At 41.6% G+C, this 20,366-nt stretch overlaps 1 protein-coding gene across 2 annotated transcripts in view; it reads left to right on the forward strand.

Moving 5' to 3' along the window:
- The window catches only part of ATM (ATM serine/threonine kinase), a 147,823-nt gene that overhangs the window by 56,123 nt on the left and 71,334 nt on the right, over positions 1 to 20,366 (forward strand). For both annotated transcript variants that reach the window (XM_073662206.1, XM_073662207.1), the window contains 16 exons: positions 993 to 1,165; positions 4,718 to 5,089; positions 6,467 to 6,664; positions 7,843 to 7,938; positions 8,924 to 9,149; positions 9,430 to 9,555; positions 9,858 to 9,983; positions 10,674 to 10,763; positions 11,224 to 11,389; positions 11,482 to 11,678; positions 15,072 to 15,154; positions 15,992 to 16,147; positions 16,258 to 16,333; positions 16,699 to 16,829; positions 18,000 to 18,099; positions 18,477 to 18,653. In XM_073662206.1, coding sequence (XP_073518307.1) covers positions 993 to 1,165; positions 4,718 to 5,089; positions 6,467 to 6,664; positions 7,843 to 7,938; positions 8,924 to 9,149; positions 9,430 to 9,555; positions 9,858 to 9,983; positions 10,674 to 10,763; positions 11,224 to 11,389; positions 11,482 to 11,678; positions 15,072 to 15,154; positions 15,992 to 16,147; positions 16,258 to 16,333; positions 16,699 to 16,829; positions 18,000 to 18,099; positions 18,477 to 18,653 — 2,493 coding nt within the window. The remainder of the gene's footprint in view (positions 1 to 992; positions 1,166 to 4,717; positions 5,090 to 6,466; positions 6,665 to 7,842; positions 7,939 to 8,923; positions 9,150 to 9,429; positions 9,556 to 9,857; positions 9,984 to 10,673; positions 10,764 to 11,223; positions 11,390 to 11,481; positions 11,679 to 15,071; positions 15,155 to 15,991; positions 16,148 to 16,257; positions 16,334 to 16,698; positions 16,830 to 17,999; positions 18,100 to 18,476; positions 18,654 to 20,366) is intronic.

The raw sequence follows: 20,366 nt of genomic DNA on the forward strand, positions 1-20,366 counted from the left end.
GCTGGTGTAGGTCCACTGTGTTTTATCAAGACCAAAGTCAGTGCAGCCGTCTACCAGGAAATTTTAGTGCACTTCATGCTTCCCTCTGCTGACAAGCCCTTTTGAGATGGAAATGTCATTCTCCAGCAGGACTTGGCGCCTGTCCACACTGCCAAAAGTACCAATACCTGGTTTATAAACAACAGTATCACTGTGCTTGATTGGCAGCAAACTCACCTGACCTTAACCCCATAGAAAATCTATTATAGAGAATCTATGGGGTATTGTCAAGAGGAAGATGAGAGACACCAGACCCAACAATGCAGACGAGCTGAAGGCTGCTATCAAAGCCACCTGGGCTTCCATAACCCCTCAGCAGTGCCACAGGCTGATCGCCTCCATGCCACATTGCCGCATTGATGCAGTAATTGATGCAAAAGGAGCCCGACCAAGTATCGAGTGCATTTACTGAACATACATTTCCATAGGCCAACATTTCGGATTTTAAAAACATTTTTCAAGGTGTTATAAAGTATTCTAATTTACTGAGATAATGACTTCTGTGTTTTCATTGGCTGTAAGCGATAATCATCAACATTAACAGAAATAAACACTTGAAATAGATCCCTCTGTTTGTAATGACTATATAATATGAGTTTCACTTTTTGGATTGAAGAACTGAATTAAATTAACTTTTTGATGATATTCTAATTTCGTGAGAAGCACTTGTAGATCTGATCGCTGCTGTTTAACCTTTTAGATGTCACTGTCACTGCGGTGGGGTTACACAGAGCAGGTGACTAGGAGGCACAAGACATCTAGTACTGTAGTGATAATCTCCTACTGATAAAACACTGATTGTATTGAAACAGCAAAACACAGCCCAGTAATTGATAAATCACTGGAACCAGGCATTTAGCCCCTATGTCATGCTCTCAGATTACATAGCAAAACCTTCTGACAGATTCCCTTTAATACTTATTAAATCTCGATATCCACAATTTTTTCCTCAGCTCTTTACAGAAGACACCCGCATCTTGGAAATCACGCAGGCTTCCTTTGCGGTGACTCAGAGAGACTCTCTTGGAAGTGGGGCACCGAGCAAGCGCAGAAGGATAGAACTGGGTTGGGAAGTAGTCCGTGATAAGCTTCAAAGATCAAAGAATGATTTTGATGTTATTCCATGGTAAATATGATCTTAGGTTTCTATTTCATCTGTTGTTTGTAGATTTCCGCAACCCTAAATGGAACCTTTCATGTTGTACATACAGTCCAACCTGTAGACAGTAAGGTTTAGAGTAGGAGAAGCTGAGCAGCAAAATGATATATGGGTTTGTTGGAAAAATTTTAATGTATTCATTAAAATTCCTGGTGCCTTTATGAATGAGTCCAGTAGGCGGTCCTATTAATGAGTCCAGTGGGCGATCCTATTAATGAGTCCAGTGGGCGGTCCTACTCAGTGATTGACAGCTATCTCTGCATTCATAGTCATACAGGGAAGACTGTCAATCACTAAGTAGGACCGCCCACCAGACTTGTATGCTTACAAATTCCAAGTATTTCAAGGAATAAAACACAAGGTTTTCTGAGATTTTAAGCACAAAAATATCTATAAATCTGATCATTTCCTCCTGTTCTATAACATTTTGCCTGCAGATGAGATACCATTTTCAACACGACAGATTCCCTTTTAATTTCTCATAAGTGCTTATATCGCTGTAAAGAGATTACATTTGTGATCTTACTCAGATGACTGATATTTTCTAGTTATCTTGTACATTGCTGACATGCATGATATTTCATGCCATTTCAATTCAGGGAGCTTTGGCTGCTACGATAGTGGATCAGAGGCCAGAGCCCATGTATGACATACTTACTTAGCATCTACAGCCTGCAAACGTATGTACAGTATATGGACAAAAGTATTGGGGCATGTTACTCCTACAAAAGCTTTTATGACCTCTCATTCTCTCATTTTTAGATTGTGATCCCTCGTGGGCAGGGTCCTCTCTTCTCTTGTATCAGTTGGTGACTTGTATTGTTCAATATTATTGTACTTGTTTTTTTATTATGTATACCCCTTTTCACATACAGTTGGAACCAGAAGTTTACATACACTATATAAAAAGAGACATAAGCATGGTTTTCTCAAGATCTGACATGAAATCAGAATAAACCTTTCCCATTTTAGGTCAATTAGAATTACCATCATATTTAATATTTGCCAAATGCCAGAATAATGAGATGTATGTTGACATACATTTCATTAGTATTTGGTACCATTGCCCTTAAATTGAATGAGTTGGGTCAAACGTTTGGGACATCCTTCCACAAGCTTCTCACAATAGTTGGTCAGAATTTGGGCCCATTCCTACTGACAAAACTGGTGTAACTGATCCAGGTTTGTAGGTCGCCTTGCTCGCACCTGCCTTTTCAGCTTTGCCCATAAATTTTCAATAGGATTGAGATCAGGGCTTTGTGATGACCACTCCAAAACATTGACTTTGTTATCCTTAAGCCACTTTGTTACCGTTTTGGCAGTATGCTTCGGGTCATTGTCCATTTGGAAGACCCATTTCCGCCAAAGTTTTAACTTCTTGGCTGAAACTTCTTTTCTCATGATGCCATCTATTTTGTGAAGCGCACCAGTCCTTCCTGTTTCAAAACAACCCCACAACATGATGCTGCCACCCCCGTGTTTCACAGTTGGGATGGTGTTCTTAAGTTTCCAAGCTTCTCCCTTTTACCTCCAAACGTAACGATGGTCATTATGCCCAAAAAGTTAAATTTTAGTTTCATCAGACCACAGGACATGTCTCCAAAAATTAAGGTCTTTGTTACGGTGTGCATTTGCAAACATTAATCTGGCTTTTTTATGTTTCTTTTGGAGTAATGGCTTCTTCCTGGCAGAGTGGCCTTTCAGCCCATGTTGATACAGTATTCATTTCATTGTGGATGTTGACACAATCTTACTAGCTTCCGCCATCATCTTCACAAGGTGTTTTGCTTTTGTCCTTGGGTTGATTTGCACATGTCAGACCAAAGCACGTTCCTCTCTGGGACACAGAACTCGTCTCCTTCCTGAGCGGTATGATGGCTGGACATTCCCATCTTGTTTGTACTTGCGTATAATTGTTTGTACAGAAGAACGAGGCACCTTCAGGTATCTTGAAATTGTACCCAAGGATGAGCCAGACTTGTGCAAGTCCACAATTCTCTTCCTGATATCTTGGCTGATTTCTTTAGACTTTCCCATGATTCTACACAAAGAAGCAGTGTGTTTCAGGTGTGCATTAAAATACATCCACAGGTGTGTCTCTAATTAACTCGGATGTTGCCAAAAAAACAGAAGCTTCAAAACACATGACATCATCATATGGGCAGTCTAGAATTGTTTAAAGGCATAGTAATCTTAGTGTATGTAAACTTTTGACTTTGCAGTAAGTAATAAAAATGCCTTAAACCATTCTCTCTCTCTCATTATTCTGGCATTTGGCAAATATTTAAATGTGGAATATCTGCCCCTTCATTCAGAAGAGCATTTGTGAGGTCAGACCCTGATGTTGGAGGAGCAGCCGGGCTCACAATCTCTATTCTAGATCATCCCAAAAGTATAGGATGGGGTTTAGGTTTGGGCTCTGTACAGTCCAGTTTTATAGGTTTTACACCCAAATTCTCCTAACCGTGCCTTTATGGACTTTGTGCTCTGGGGCACAGTCAAGGGGAACATGTTGCAAGCAACAATTGTCCAAAATGTCTTGTGCTGAAGCATTAAGATTTCCCTTCGCTGGAAATAAAGGGCCTTGAACCAGGCTCGGACTGGCCCAGAGGGGAACAGATGAATCACCTGGTAGGCTCCTGTGCAGGAATGGGCCCACCACACCACAATATGAATAGTAGCTGGCACAATATACTTGGGTCACTTTGTTCAGTCAAGGCAGCATCTCATCATTCATATAACAAACTTCCCAGTGTATTATTATATAGAATAGGGTATTGTAATATTTGCATGTAACTGGACAGTGGGCTGTCAGAGTTAATGTTATTGGTGGGCCCTTAACACACCCCATTCTAACACTGCTTAGAACAACCCATGAAAAACAGCCCACATCCATTCTCCACCAAACTGTACAGCGGGCTGCATACAGTTAGGTGGGTAACGTTCTCCTGGCCTTCACTAAACCCAGACTCGTCCATCAGACACCAGATAGGGAAGCGTGATTTGTCCCTGGCCAGAACATTTTCCACAGCTCCAGAGTCGAGTGGTGGCAGCTTTACACCACTCCATCCGGCACTCTGATTGTCCTTGGTGATGTAAGGCTGCACGGCCATGAAGCTTCTGCCGGGGGGGGCTCAGTGTTTGTGCGGACGTTAATATCAAAGTAGGTCTGGACTCTGCAGTTAGGGTGACAGCAGACTGCTGGTGACTTTTGTGCCCTCTGCTCCTCAGCACTCGGCCCCCCTCTCTGTTACGTGGTCTTCACTTCGTGGCGGAGTTGCTGCGCCAAGGTCGGGGGAGCTGGATGTTATACACCGGGAGAAGGGGGACTAAATTGAAAAATGTGAAATCAAAAATAAAGAGGTGTGCCCCAATACTTCTGTCCATGTAGTATATTTATCATGGTCAGCTTGTCAATTGCACTAGTACAAAGGAATTGTTTTCTATAATCGCAGGACTTTAGTTTTAATTGGGATTCTGCTCATTTTTGTTTTTGCCTTTTTTTTTTTTTTATTCAAGGTTACAAATCGCAGCATGTCTGATAGCTCAGCATCCTGTGAGTCTGCCAAGCAGCGAGCTGACGCCATTGCTCGCCATCCTTCACCAGCTCCTGGCTGAGCAGAGGCGAGGAGAGAGAGCGGCCTTTGTGCTGAGATGTTTGAAGGATGTTGCTATTTGCCAAAAGCAGATGACGGATGTGACTGTCGCCCCAAAATCAGATCTCCAGAAGCTTTGGACAAAAATCTGGGCCGTTGCCTTACGAGGTTTAAGTTCTCCGCAGACTGAGGCCGACGGCTTTGCATTGTTAGGCGTCATCTTACAAGGAGGCCTCGTTGCAGCAGACAGAGATTTTTGGAAGATTTTCTCAGGCTCTGCTGGCAAACCATCCAGGTAGGTTTATGTAATAAGTTATATCTGTGTACTAATGTTTTATTTTTAAATCTTTTTGTAAAAATACCCTTAAGGCGAAGAAATCAGCGATAAGTCTTAATGGTACCTGGAGAATATTTAGGCAGGCCTTGGAGCCAGGGCTAAAAATTGGAAGCCAGCAGTTTCTGCAGAGCAAGGTCTGCCGTAATCGGAGAAGTCCTTCCATTGGTAGTTTCAGTGGTGGTAAAAATTGTGGGAGGAAGTAATCAAGGGCATGGGCCAAAAATTGCGGCGTTAAAATGTCACTTTTTTTTGTACATATTCTTACCCTTACACAATAGTCAGCAGCAATTGAACATAGGAATATGTTAGACAAGCCTTATACGTTACAGGCCTTTCAAAAAAAAAAGTCAAGATCCTGTTTACCTCCCCCAATAATCACAGCAGAGTTTTTTTTATCTCTCATTTTCCCTCAGTAGTCATGGCAAAAATTGTTCTTTTTTACCCCAGTAGTTGGCAGAGCTTGTTGTTTCCATGCCTATTTCCCTCAATAGTCACAGCAGGGTTTGTTCTTTTGTCTCCGAGTAATCACAGCAAAGTTTTTTCATTTTCCCTCAGTAGTCACAGCAGAAATAGTTATTTTTCCTGTTTCACTCAGTAGTCACAGCTAGTGATGAGCGAGCGTGCTCGCTACTCGAGTTTGCATCGGGTGCTCAGTTATGCACCGAGTGTCATGTGTGCTCGAGTGAAATGTTAGAGTCCCCGCCCCCATGTTTCGCGGCTGTTATACAGCCAAAAAAAACCATACGGGATTGCCTATCATACATGAGCAGTCCCCGCATGTTTTTTCTCTGTCTGACAGCCGCAAAACATTGGGGGGAGGCAAGGACTCTTAAGATTTCACTCGAGCACCCGCGATACTCGGTATGTTCCCAAGCACCTGATGCAAACTCGAGTAGCGAGCAGGCTTGCTCATCACTAGTCACAGCACAATTTATTCCCCCCCAGTAGTCACAGCAGAAATTTGTTTTCCTCCCTTTTCCCTTAGCAGGTACAGCAGTTTGCACAGCAATTTATTTCTTTTTTTAAATCTCCTGTTGTCCTTTAATAATCACTGTAGAATTTTGTCCTTTTTCCTTCAATTTTCAAAGCAGTGTGCGACTCTTTATCAGATGCATGTAGGGTAACGTGCTCGACTGTTTTGTCCAGCTCTATAGTTATATATTGGTTTTAGTTTTACCGTCCTAAATGATTTTAGTCTGCCCACTGTCTTGTAGCCATTGACCAATATTGAGTGTTGCTGATATGTTTAAGCTAATTTTTTTGTTATTAGATAGGAGATATTGGTATTAGAGATTAAACCCAATAACCTTTTAATTGTGTTCATTTCCTTTTTAGCTCCGCTGTGCAGTGCTTGTGTTTGGCCCTCAATTCCTGCATTGTCCCGGATCATCTTGCTTCAGACCTGAAGATACCATTACATGAGGGCAACGGCGGCAAAAGACTGCTGAAAGAAGAGATCATTAAGTGGTTATTGTTTGGTCATCTAGACAATGAAATGGATGACACCAGCGAGCACTCCCCAATAATAAACCAGTGAGTGGTAATAAAGCTGCAGTGTCTTTCAGCCTGTATTATCCTTTAGGGGCCAATTTCCATCATTTTCTTCCTAAACGAAAACTTAAAGGTCACCAGGTTTTTGTTGAGACACCCCATCTAAGTAGTAGTCCAATGTAGTGTGTCCTCGACCAATGGAAGTAGTTTTCATAAAAACATTTTATCTTCTGCAGTACGAGCGGAGCGATAAGTTCTCGTACCCATAAATGATTCGCTCCCCTTTAGCCACAGCTGATTGACAGCTTTCCTCCTATACGATGGATCCTGGAAGAACTTGGTCGGTTTAGAAGTTGTTATAAAGCACTGACAGATGATGTTGGTGCAGCAGGATGATCCAGATGGAACAACGGAAGTTGTTAGGGCGGATTGGCAGCAGAAGGAGCCAACTGGAACCACAAGATCTGATGTAGCAGAATTTAGATTATAGCAACCAGGTGTAAGACAGTTATAATCCACAGAGGAGCCGAGCAGACTCAGAGATGAGGATCCCATAAAGCACAGCTGAGTTGTGTTACAATATATGAAAGTTACCCAGTGAAGTAGCAGAGCTGAGTTTGTCACAGAGACCAAAGCAGAGCTGGTACAGCAGAGTTGACTCAGTGAAGTAGCAGAGCTGAGTTTGTCACAGAGTCCAGTACAGAGCTGGTTAATGCTGCTATATCATTGTTCAGCTAAGCATCAGAAGTAGCAGTACTGGGTTTAAGTCACTGGTGGCCAGACTTACACTTTAATATAGCAGAGCTAAATTTGTCAGAGAGTCTCAAATGGTGTAGGAATATAGCCCATTGTAGTGGCTTGGACGCCAACTACCTTAATACTCAGGCAGCATCCTGCAGCCTGAGCTGGCCTACAAGTCTTAGTGGCATGACTTCCAAGGTCGCCATGGCATCCCGACGCGCTGAGGAATAGAGAGATGGAGTAAGGAGGCAGACACAGCACCCGATGTTGGATCCAGTAAAGGGAAGAAAGATATTATTTGGCTTTTGGGGGATAAACTGTGACTGTAAGAAAACCAGTAAGTGATAGATTAGTGTGATAGCCACTACTTTTTGCTGCCCTCAAATAACAAGCTGTACAACACCTCTGCAAGTTATTTTTGTGGGGACGTTCATGCGGTGTCACAGGACAGCTCACTCTGTGCTTTTTGACTTCCGCAGATACTTTTCCCAGCCATCCTTTCAGAAATCTCTTGTTAGCCTCACGATGAAGAATTCCAGCGCTGCTATGGACTACTTTGGAAGCTTTTTAGATTGGTGAGTAGAAATGCCTAGATTAGGATTATTTATCATGTGTCTAGGTTTTTTTACGTTCACATCAAAACTAAAATCTAATTAATTACTAATCATTTTTGTTACTGCTGAGTGCCTGGGATTTTCTGTATATGTTGCAGCAGAGAAGTTGATATATATCACACTAGAAAGTTGTTGATCAGCAATCACTGGAGTATTTTGGGAGTTCAATATTGGAATTTATGGCATTTAAGGCTTTGTACACTGTTGCATATTTATTTTATTGTTAATTTGCAAATGCAAAGTTTAGCACCATTCTATTTTAGTCCTCATTAAAAATTTCTACCATTTTGCAGAGTGTCAGTAAGTCCTTTATACGCTGAGTGCTTTTGCAAAACTGTTACAAATCCATCCTGTTTCTGGTTCTGACAGCTATTTCTGCTCACCCTTCAGTTAGTGTTTTTAAGATGGCAGCAAGGAGTAGCTTATATACAGATATGCAGTGGAAAGGGAGAAAATTATCTTATGTCTTAGAGAGCAGAGGAAACAAGCTATAGATAAAGAGGAAAGAAAATAAGTGTGGGATAGAAGCTGTTCTGATGCGTGAAAGCAAGTGAAAACTGCAGCACCCTGAACACACAAAAAGCTCACATCCAACCTGTATTACTGAGAGGGACTATCCCATAAGAGAATAACCTGCAAACTGCTTTCAGGTGGCCTGAAGATGAATCAAAATCAAAGACTGAAACTTAGTGTAATTTTATTCATTAAATGTAACCACTCACATGGGAAAACATTTTTTTTGATGTCACAGGTGTCCATAGCCTTTAAAGTCTGAGTTTTCAGGTTCTGAGTGCAGTTTGGCTTTAACATACTTATTTCCAACCGCATAGATTTTTTCATGTCACAGGGGATTATTTTTAGTATATGGCAGTTTTTACAGCTATTTGAGGTTTATTGTTCCGCACTAACTTTTTTTTTTTTTTGGTTGTAACATTTTTATTTTCAGTTCAGACCAGAAAAGAGAAAGTGACTCCAGTGGTTTCTCCGGTGCTGAAGAACTCCATCTCGTGTCCTCTTTTAATGAAATAACCGTGCCTTCCAATCTGCCGGGTCTAGCCCCCCGTACAGAGGCGAGTTCCCCATGTCTCACTGTGCAGCCGAGTATCCGGAAGAAGCTGGAGCTGGATCTGCTCACTGTCTCTGAGCAGCTGCTCAACAGCTATTCCTCTGAGGTATGAGAGGCAACCATTGTGCCATGCTGCTGCCAATCATCAGTGCTCCGGCATATTGCAATACTGAGGTTTCCTCAAATACAGTCTTTATGTTGTATACTGCTACCTAGTTTCTTCCCTGGTTCATCTACAAGGTATCATTTCGTCTCACTTTAATAGAGAGGAACTGTACAAAGGGGCCAGGATCTGATTCTTCTCTGGATCAATGTTTTAATATTTGTATGTGACTATTACTTTTATTACATTCCTATTGTATTAATATCTCTCTTTTTTCATCCAGACAACACCTCCTGAATCTTTAGTCCGATGTGCGATTCTCCTAATAGGAGTGTTAGCTTGTTACTGCCATGCCGAGGTCATCAGTGAAGATGAAGCTTGCCAGACCAGCTTATTCCAGAAAGCCAAGGTAAAAGGCGCTGGGAAAAAAAGAAATATCTATAGATAGATAGATAGATACATGTGCAGTACAGACCAAAAGCGCGCCATTCAATGTTTTTCTGATGAGGTCCCACTGTCCAAAGTATGGCCTGGGCTGAATCCAGGTGGTGCCGGTACATGAGAATCAGTTATTGGTTTATTTTTTTTCTAGCCCCTCTGGGAACTCTTTTTTTTTTTTTTTTTATGCCTGGACAACCCTTTTAAGGGCCAGAACACATGTAGGGGGAAAGATTTAAAGTCAAGACTGGCTACTCTGTTTTTTTTTTTCAGATGTTGATGCAGTGTGTTGGTGAGATCACTTCCATAGTAAAAGGGAAATTAAGTGAAGAACCAAAAATTGTATCCCTGGGAGCATTGATATCCCAATGTCTGAGCTGTGTCTGCAGCTGCACAAAGGTAACGCACAGAGGTGCAGTTGGTGTATATATTATACGCTCTAATCCTGAATTTAAAGGGGTTTTCCCATGAACAAAAGTTCATAGATCTTGGAATAATAATAAGTTTCACAATTGGATGTATTTAAATAAAATGTCCCTGTGCTGAGATAATCTTATAAATGTGCCCCTGCTGTGTACTGTGTAATGGCTGTGTCTGACCGTGCAGGAACATGGTCTGATCATACCACAGCTCCTGGGCAGGGAGGAAGCAAAAGAGAGTATACAGACAGGACGGCAGGGGATCGCAGCTGTTTCTTTCTTTGAAGTAAAACATTGTTTAAAAACAGGCAGGGAAATGTTTTATCTCACAGAAAGAATCAGCTGAGATCCCGTGCTGTAATGTCTGTATACTCTTATGCTTTCTTCCCTGCCCAGGAGCTGTGGTATGATCAGACCGTGTTCCTGTACGGTCAGACACAGCCATTACACAGTACACAGCAGGGCACATTTATAAGATTATCTCAGCACAGGAACATTTTATTTAATCACATCCAATTGTGGAAATTATTATAATACCAAGATCTATTGATTAAAATTAACTTTTGTTCATGGTAAAACCCCTTTAACTTAAAAATGAACACCTGTATGTAAGAAAGTTACTGCTTCCACCTTTTACCCACTGTAGCTTACACGCATGTTTTATTTCTAGACGGGTCCAGCTCGATTCTCTGCAGATCTGTTTCTTCGCCTTCTAACTACAAGGATGTTAACGGATTTGAGTGAAATATGTCGACACCTGGTAAGATCACCAAGTAATGGGAAGGTCGGAAAATGTATCTCCATCGTGACGAACAGGGGCTAAAGTTCAGCCTATACTATATGTCTCATTGATTCCTTTTACGCTTAATAAAAAACTAGGGGTCTGCAGCAACTTTTGGTCATGTAACAGTTAAAGGCGTACATACTGTCATTGAAGAGACCCAATAATGAGCGGAGACTTTTTTTTTTTTTTTGTTGAAGGCAATGCTACCTTGGGAAAATATAATTGCCAAGTAGTTTACACAAGTTAAACTAGAAACAGATCTATAGGCAGCAATGTTTCAGGGTTTTCCTGCTCATCAGTACAGAGCAGGATACTGATTATGGTGTCTAAACACATCTCGAAGGGAGAGGGGGGTATCTGCTTTCATTGAAGAGAACCAAATATGTATGGGGACTTATTTTCTAGGTGGTAAATTCTCAATGTATCGTATTCCTAGGTGACTAGCAATGGCACCACAGCTGAGGATATGGACACAGATCTCATAGATACAGACAGAGAGACCAGAATGGACATAGAAGACCAAGGAGATGCAGACTTCTTTGACCACTCGTCTAATGAAGCCACTGAAAATACAGAGAGCGGAGAGCTACAGAATATCACTGGTAGGAAGTCCATCATCTTCTCAACTTATGATTCTTCTTTCTGTAGATCAGGTTTGGATGGTAACAGCGCCGGTTCGTGTTTTTCTCTACAGGTGCAGTGAGTCCATTATCAGAGGAACATATGACCAAAGCTGAGATGGTTCTGTCCCAGACTCTCCAATTCCTGTGTTTCTGTGCATCTACTGCCTTTAACCATAATGTCAATTTCAGACCTTCTGACATCAGGAGAAGACTCTTGAATCTCATTGATACCTCACTAGACACCAGCAAACCATTGCATCTTCGTGTGGTAAGACGACAGCGCTAACTGGAAGGGACTGTTAGGCCATCTTCCCACATGGTGCAAATGCAGCAGGTTTTCTGTCCAGATTTTTCTGATAAAAAATCCGCTGTATTTCACACCATCAGTATCTTGCATGAGATTTTAAGAAATCTCATTCACCTGTAATGAAAAATATCCACAGAGAAATATGTATGCAGCCTAAATTGACCAGCAATGCTGAATTGAAATCCTCATGTTCATTTTTCAACATTTTTGCATCTTCTGTGCCTTGAAAAAGTGTTCATACCCGTGAACTTTTCCACTATTTTTTTTATTTTGATTTTATGGGATATTCTAACACAAAGTAGCAAGTATTTGTGAAGTGTAAAGGAAATGATAGATGGTTTTCTTATTATTTTAGAAATATAAATCTGAAAATTGTGACATGCATTTGTATTCAGCCCCAATACTTTGTAGGACCCCCTTTCACTGCAATTACTGCTGTAAGTTTTTTGGGGTCTGTCTCTACCAGCTTTGTACATCTAGAGGCTGAAATTTTTGCCCATTCTTTTTTGCACACTCGCTCTCGCTCAGTAAGATTAGATAGAGGCGTCTGAACAGCAATTTTCAAGTCTTGTCACAGATTCTCAATGGGATTTAGGTCTGGGCTGTGACTGGACCATTCACACACATGAATTTGCTTTGCTGTAAACCAGTGTTTCCCAAACTCCAGTCTTCATGGCGCCCAACAGTGGGATTAGTATCAACACATCAGAAATTGCCACAGGTTCTCTCATGTGTGCAATACTAAGGAAATCCTGAAAATATGAACTGTTGGGGGTAATGAGGACTGGAGTTTGGGAAACACTGCTCTAAAACATTCCATCGTGGCTCTGCCAGTATATTAGGGTCATTATCCTGCTGAAAGGTGAACCTACGTCCCAGGAGCAAGTCTTTTGTGGCCTCTAACAGGTTTTCCTCCAGGATTGACCTGTATTTAGCTCCATCATCTTCCCATCAACTCTGACCAGCTTCCCTATCCCTGCTGAAGAAAAGAATCCCCACAGCATGATGCTACCACCACCATGTTTGACAGTTGGAATGGTGTTTTCAGGGTGATGTGCAGTGTTAGTTTTCTATCATGCATTTAGCCCAAAAAGTTCTACTTTTGTCTCATCTAACCAGAGCACCTTCTTCTACATGCTCTCTGTGTCTCTTACATGGCTTTTTGCAAACTGCAACAGGACTTCTTATGGCTTGCTTTCAAAAATGGCTTTCTTGTTGCCACTCTTCATTAAAGGCCAGATTTGTGGACTATATGACTAATCATTGTCTTGGGGACAGAATCTCCAACCTGAGCTGGGGATCTCTGCAGCTTCTCCAGAGTAACCTTGGGCCTTTCGGCTGCTTCTCTAATTAGTGCTCTCCTTCCTTAGGATGTTAGTTTAGGTGGACGGCCATGTCTTGGTAGGTTTGCAGTTGTGCCATACTCCTTCCATTTTTGGATGATGGAATGAACATTTCTCCGTGAGATTTTCAGAGCTTGGGCTATTTTTTTTATAACCTAACCCTGCTTTACTATTCTCCATTATCCCTGACTTGTCCGGTGTGCTCCTTGGTTTTCATGATGCAGTTTGATCCCTAATGTTCTAACACAAATCTCTGAGGCCTTCACAGAACAGCTGTAGTTATACTGAGAATAAATTACACAGAGGTGCACTCAATTTACTAATTAAGTGACTTCTGAAGACAATTGGTTACTCAGGATTTTATTTACCGGCATCAGACTACAGGGGGCTGAATACAAATGCACGTCACAATTTTCAAATTTATTTTTCTACATTATTAGAAAACCATATATCATTTCCTTCACAATTAGGTGCTACTTTATGTTGGTATATCTCATAAAATCCCAATAAAATACTAGTAATGTGGGTGCAACGTGAAAAATGTGGAAAAGTTCACGGAGTATTAATACTTTTTCAAGGCACAGTAGGTGTTTTGTGTGTATCCGGAGCTATTACACTTGTGTATCCATCACATCACCAGCACAGCTTTTTATTCCATTGAATTTATCCTATTAAAGAAGCCCTCCTCCTCCTCCTCCCATCAAAGTATTTATCCTCTTAATATATTGCAGTCGTCATATTATACAGCACTGTGTACTTACAATTGCTCATTTTGCTTTTTTACCCAGTTAATTCTTTTCTCTTCTCTGCTCTATGTAGAAACAGGAAGTCTCTTGTCCTTGCATTTATCATTCCCCTATTATAATCCTGACGCATCCCCCTGCCAGGGACTTTTGCAGTGACTGATGACTCGTGTAGGGAAAATTGTCCTCCTTTTTCTACAAAGAGCTTAGAAGGATTCAGCTAGTCAGTTTTTAATCACATGATATCATAGACCTAAAGGAAAAAAAGAAGAATTATCTGGATAGAAAGGCAAAATGAGCAATTGTAAGCATTTGCTAAAACCTTAATTAATACCCTTTTAATATGTTTTGTTTAAATGATGACAGATTATTACAGAAGCCATTATAGGGCCGTTTTTACCCATAATTCATTTAGCGTATATAGTTTTTTTTTTATCATGGCAATTATCATCATACTGAGCTCAGCTAGATTGAATGAAACCTGTTATTATATTCATGGTACCTGAACCACAGAAAACATGGTTTCAAAAGCCGGCAAGGGACTTAAAGGGGTTTTCCCAAGAACAAAGTTAATTTTAATCAACAGATCTTTGAATAATAAGTTTCACAGCACAGAATTAGCTGGGATTCCGTCCTGCCCTGTCTGTATACTCTCTCCCCCGTACCTCTGCCCAGGAGATGTGGTATGATCAGACCATGTTCCTGCACGGTCAGACACAGCCATTACACAGTACACAGCAGGGGCACATTTATAAGATTATCTCAGCACAGGAACATTTTTTTAAACTCATCCAATTGTGGAATTTATTTTTATTCCAAGATCTATTAATTAAAATGTACTTTGTTCATGGGAAAACCCCTCTAAGGGAGACCGGATTAGTCCGATGCTGACCCCGAGCGTTTTCTCCCCGCCTCCACATTGGACACAGATGGTGGAGACCTATCAGTAATTAGGAGCAGGGTGGGAAGAAAATGGACAAGCACTGGACTAGTCGGATCTATAGTACCGGACTTTTCAAGCCACGTTTTCTCTTAAATTCCTCAGCATTTCGGAGTAAAGACACAATTAGTCAGCCGGGCTCTGATTCCTACTGCCTGTATCTTGAGCAGGATGATTCTAATGACTGGTTCCCTTTAAATCTATACATAAATAGTAAGCTGGTATAGAATTTTCTAGGTTAGCGAAAAAAAAAATATCGATTGTTTCCATTGTACCTTTTTGTTTTTTAATTATTTTAATTTTTTTTGCCTTTTTCTTTTCTTCGCAGTTATTACAGCTTTTGAGTGACCTACCAGTGAAGGATGTTGGTTTGCCTATTGATGACATTAATATTTTGCTAAAAAGTGTTCCGTAAGTTTTTCTTTTTTCTTTCCTGTCTAGCTTGACAACCTTTGTCCATTTGCTGACTTTTCAGCATCAAAGCTGTGGTACTGACCTGCAGGACTCATGGACAAGCCTTGTCACCTCCATTGTGCCTTAAAAGCATCGATGTGAGGGCAGAATGGCTCCATAATATGACATGTGTCTGAGCAAGCTATGACCATCTTCACATGGGTTGCTTTTCACATGTGAGAAATGTTATTAGTGGTAGTTCGGCTCACTCAGCTTGTCAAAAAGGTAGTCGCAGGAACACTTTCCATTTATGTTTTCAACTGGTTTATTAAAAACGTACTGCATAAACCAGAGCAACATTAAGTAAAATAAACACTGCCCTTCTGGTATAATGGGAAAAACTAAACAGCATACAGTAGTACAGCCTGTGTGGCTGCGTGGATCTGCCCGCTCAGGGGAACAAAACAAGGTTCAGTTCTCTTTAACACGAGCACAGCTCTGGAGCTCTCATCTCCAGACACACCGAACAGTGAATGAGTTTGAAGGCTCCGTATTTATGTTTTGTTCCACACCCTGGGGGTGGAGATATGGTGAACAGTCTCCCACCCACTCTTCAGCTGTTCACAAAAACCCAACCCTTAACATGGCCGATTAACCTCTCTCAGCACTTAGTATGTTCATAACACTGAATCTAACAACCTCATACATACATCCCCTCCACTATTTTAACAGTGACCTTGGTAAAAATGTGTGTATACATACACACACACACACACACATATATTCATAACGCAGTTGTGTGCAGGAGACCGTTCCTGCCTCGCTTTACATCCATCGCCTTTATGCTTCTTCTAGAGATGTCTGCTCGGCCTACAGACGAGACCAGGAGGTGTGTACAGCCATTCTCCGAAATCTCCTTCCACTTGTAAGGTGCTTGGGACAAGATGAAGAAGACACAGAGGAGACGTCTGATGCGGAGGGCCAGCTGCTGAACATCATTTACGCCTTTTGGTATGTGTCCTATATTATCACTTTGTAAATGGACTTGAGGTTGATTTGTCCTCGCAGGTTATTCGCATATTGTATGCTGCTTACATTCTGTTTCCATGTATTCTCCATAGGCATTTAACAAAAGATGGAAAATATACAGCAGTGGTTCGCGTGGCACTTGTGAACTGCATGAAAACTCTAATTGAGGTATGACTTCTAGAGAAGAAAAAATATACATGCTATACCGTACATGTGCACAGTCCATTTACCGGGAGGACTTTGTACATAACCCGACAAGATGTCAGTGCTGTTGGGGAGCGGCATTGGCTGGAGGGGCGCGGTATTTTTTGTTGCAGCCATCTGTGAGCTTTTGCTTCATGTTCTTTTAGACTGGGGCTACACGGCGACTTTGGCTGCGACACAGGTCGTGGCTTTATTAGTAAGAGGAGCTAGCATTACACTGTAAAACTGCTGTGTGGGGTCCAGGTGGGCTTCTATGCAACCTGTAGACGCTCAAGTTCCTTCACTCCCATTGGCTTTAATATATTCTTCTTTTATTATTTGTACCACAGGTTGACCCTCAGAGTAAGTGGGCAATTTTCACTGTGGGAGAGACAGACCTTACTGTGAGAGATGCATTCTCAGAATTCCTAGCAGATCCCCATCAGCAAGTCCGTATGCTCGCCGCTCAGGCTGCCAACAGGTATTATTCTGCATGTTATAGACACTTTTATTTTCAGAAATCTAAAGCTTAAAAGGGATTCCAGTATTAGAATAGTGGTTCCCTAATAACTGGATATTAGTAAAAAAATATATATATAGGTAGTACTCACGCTCCCCAGGTCCAACGCATGCTCCCGTTTTTGTGTTATGGCCGCAGTGGTGGCATCACATCCGCAGCTCACATCACCGCAAATCCCTGAGCTCAATGGATTGTCACTGAGCTTAGTGATTGGCTACAGCGGTGATGTGATGTCACCGCTGCAGCCGAAACACCAAGACTGGGTCCGGCAGTGGACCCAGGACGAGTGAGCACTATCTATATTTGGTTTTTGAACTGGTATCTGATCATTTGAGGAACACTTTTCTAAAAGTGGAATAGAGGAAAATCCCTTGATCTCAAATCCACAAATGAAAATGTAGATTTCACTACTGAGAATTCTAAGGTGTCACTTTATTGTGCTATACTTACTGGGTTTCCGGAATACGATATTATCGGGGGCAAAAGTACCGCAGTATCACAGGAATGGATATCCCTGCAGGATTTAGAGCGTGCAGCTATGTTTTACTGAATGCAGAGAATTTTGGGGAATTAAGGCCCTGATTCATAAAGAGTGACGTTGTTCATGCCTGTTTTGATGAGGAGGCGTGCTGGAGTCAGACGCTCCTGATTCTTCAAGATTAACGTTCCTTCCAACGCCATAAAGCGTATTCCAGTCAGGGACTGGAGTAAGATTTGTGTAGTAAGGATCGCCTGCGCTCGTCTTGAATTTGACGGGTTGGGGTTGCTACGCTCCCATCCTGCCTACTTTGTAGAGTTAGGCAAAAGTGTCGTGAGACTTCATGAAGTCTCAAAATATTAGTGACAACATTTTTCAACTTTTCAATGCTTTTTACGCCAGAATTCTGGCAAGCCTTGATGAGTTCTAAATATGTTTAGAGTGTTTTCACCTGGTTTTGCCGCGATCCCATTTCACAGGTATCCATTATAATTGCTAATAGTATTATAATACTATTATAGCTAAGAATATCATGCACCACCATTTGGTGAAGTATCTATAGGGACCTTCTATTGCTAGGATAAGATCTGTTATCCTGGGGCTGGACGGAGCCCTCCTAACCAATTACCATCTATTATCCTGATTAATAACAGACTCTTCCAGGATGTAAAGTTGCAGGCTCTGCCCCTGAAGTTACAGCAAAAGGCTTTTGAAAGTGTCTACATGAAGGTCCAGGAGGGAATGAGTTACTTGGTAATATCATCCTACATTTTGCATCATCTTTCTGTCTGTCTATCTATCTACCTCTTACTTGTAATTTACCAGCATTGCTTCAATAGTTAATTTTTAAAAGAGTTGATCATCTACATCATGGAAATAAGTCACTAGCAAAAATGAAATATATTGGTAGCTTTTCCACATGATTGGCACCATTAAATGACAATCCTCATGTGGATCTGCACCAGAAATATAAGCATTAGCCTCAAATTTTTGCCATGGAAATAAATCTCAAATATATGTGAATACAGCCTAATAGGTGTCAATTGTAACTAACACATGAAATATAATTGTTAAATTATGAATACAGCCATACTCATCATTTTTATGATCATGTTCATCCTCTTGTTCAGTCTCGGAATTGTCAGGACCCAGAAGATCTTCCTGACGAGAAGTATAACCGAAATTCTACACTTCTTATGTTGGTGTCTGTGATCCTGTTCTCCAGCCCCGTGTGTGAGAAGCAGGCGTTATTTGCCATATGTCAGTCTGTAAAACAAAATAACCTGGATCCTCAACAGATCAAGAAGGCAAGTCATGTTACAGGGTATGCGGGTTTCAGAAAACTGATGGTCTGTCCTTACTCTGTCCCATATACTTGGCAGTGGTTCCGAACATCGATCCCCACTATTCTAGTAACGATGGCAGTGGCACATCTCACAGCTCCAAAATCTCCAACAGGGCCTCAACCATCATGCATCGTTGAAAATATTAGTCTTCTTATATAGCCACAGGGATATTTTGAGCCCCTGACAGATGGACTATGCTAAAGATGGTTCATTAGTTTTAAACAAGTACTTGAACATACTTTATGTATGTTAGTAGTGTTGGACTTCTAACTGTATTTTCAAGAAACTTTTCAGTATAATTTGTAGATCAGGAATAACACTATCTCTGGCCATTAGATGACTTCTATCCTGAATTCCTAAAATGTTACCACTTTTCTCTTAACTTGCAGTTGACTCTGAGCTGGTGGGAGGAGACTAGCTGAGGTCTCACATACACAGCACACACACGCATGAGGGATTCCTGCTCTTCTTTTTTTAATTAGAGCACAGGAGCATTAGTGAGGAAATTATCCAGGAGTACTGAGTTGTGTATATGTGAATCCAGCTCTAGGAGGAGGGGCGTGAGGTAAAAGACTTGTTAGAAATCTCAGCACGATCTTTTTGTGTTTCACACTGCCTGTCTTCTCATTACTCTTCCCCCTCTCTTCTCCATAAAATGCATTAGGAGGTGTAACCTGATACCTCACTGTGCTGACACTGTGTTTTGTCCTTAGCAAGACAGAGTTAGAGAACCTGTCACTAGGGTTATGCATATTAAACTGAAGGTATGAGCATAATGGTGCTGTTATATTCACTTAATATATACATTCAGTGAAGAAATCCATAGTCTGGTTGTTTTACAATCATAATTAAAAGTTTTCGCCTCCGTGCATTGGGGTGGGACGTTGGGGTGGAGCTGGGAGTATAGGGTCTTTGGCTCTGCCGTGCCCCCTCCGCAGCCTCTGGTATCTTTATACTCTTCCTTATTTAAATTTTGCACCTGTGCCGTCCTAGCCGCGGTTGGCACTTGCACAGATTGATCTCCTGGCAGTCTTGAGGAATGGTGCCGGCACATGTGCAGATTAATATCTCGGCTTAATGACGACGCGAGATCTCAATTTGTGCATTCGCTGCAACCGCTGCCATTTTACTGAAGTCGGCCAGAGGTCATTCTGTGCATGCGCCGCTATTGGCGCCATTTTTACTGAAGCCCACTGCAATATCAATCTTTACAAGCGCTGCCCACGGCTAGGATGGCACAAGCGCAAAATTTAAATAAGGAAGAGGATAAAGAAACTAGAGGGGAGCGGAGGGGCTGTGGCTAAGCCATAGTCCCGCCCCCATAGTCCCACCCCCATAGTCCCGCCCCCATAGTCCCACCCCCAACAGTCACGCCCCCACAGTCCCGCCCCCACAGTCCTACCCCAATGCAAGGAGACCAAAACGTCTAATGGTTCTAAAACAAAGAGACTACAGATTTCTTCACAGAATATGTACATTAAATCAGTATAACAGCTCCATTATGCCTGTAGTTTAATATGCATAACCCTGATGACAGGTTCTCTTAAAACTGGTATTTCAGAGAGGATGACAAGTTCAGGAGGCAGAAGGGAGAGGAAGAAGTTTTCCATAACTGGAGAAAGATGCTAAATTCTCTAATAACATATATGTTTTTTTCTCTTCACCTGTACTTTT

This window comes from Phyllobates terribilis, unplaced genomic scaffold, assembly GCF_046119375.1.
Source record: "Phyllobates terribilis strain yellow unplaced genomic scaffold, ASM4611937v1 Scaffold_2__4_contigs__length_985480577, whole genome shotgun sequence".
NCBI classification, from domain to species: Eukaryota; Metazoa; Chordata; class Amphibia; order Anura; family Dendrobatidae; genus Phyllobates; species Phyllobates terribilis.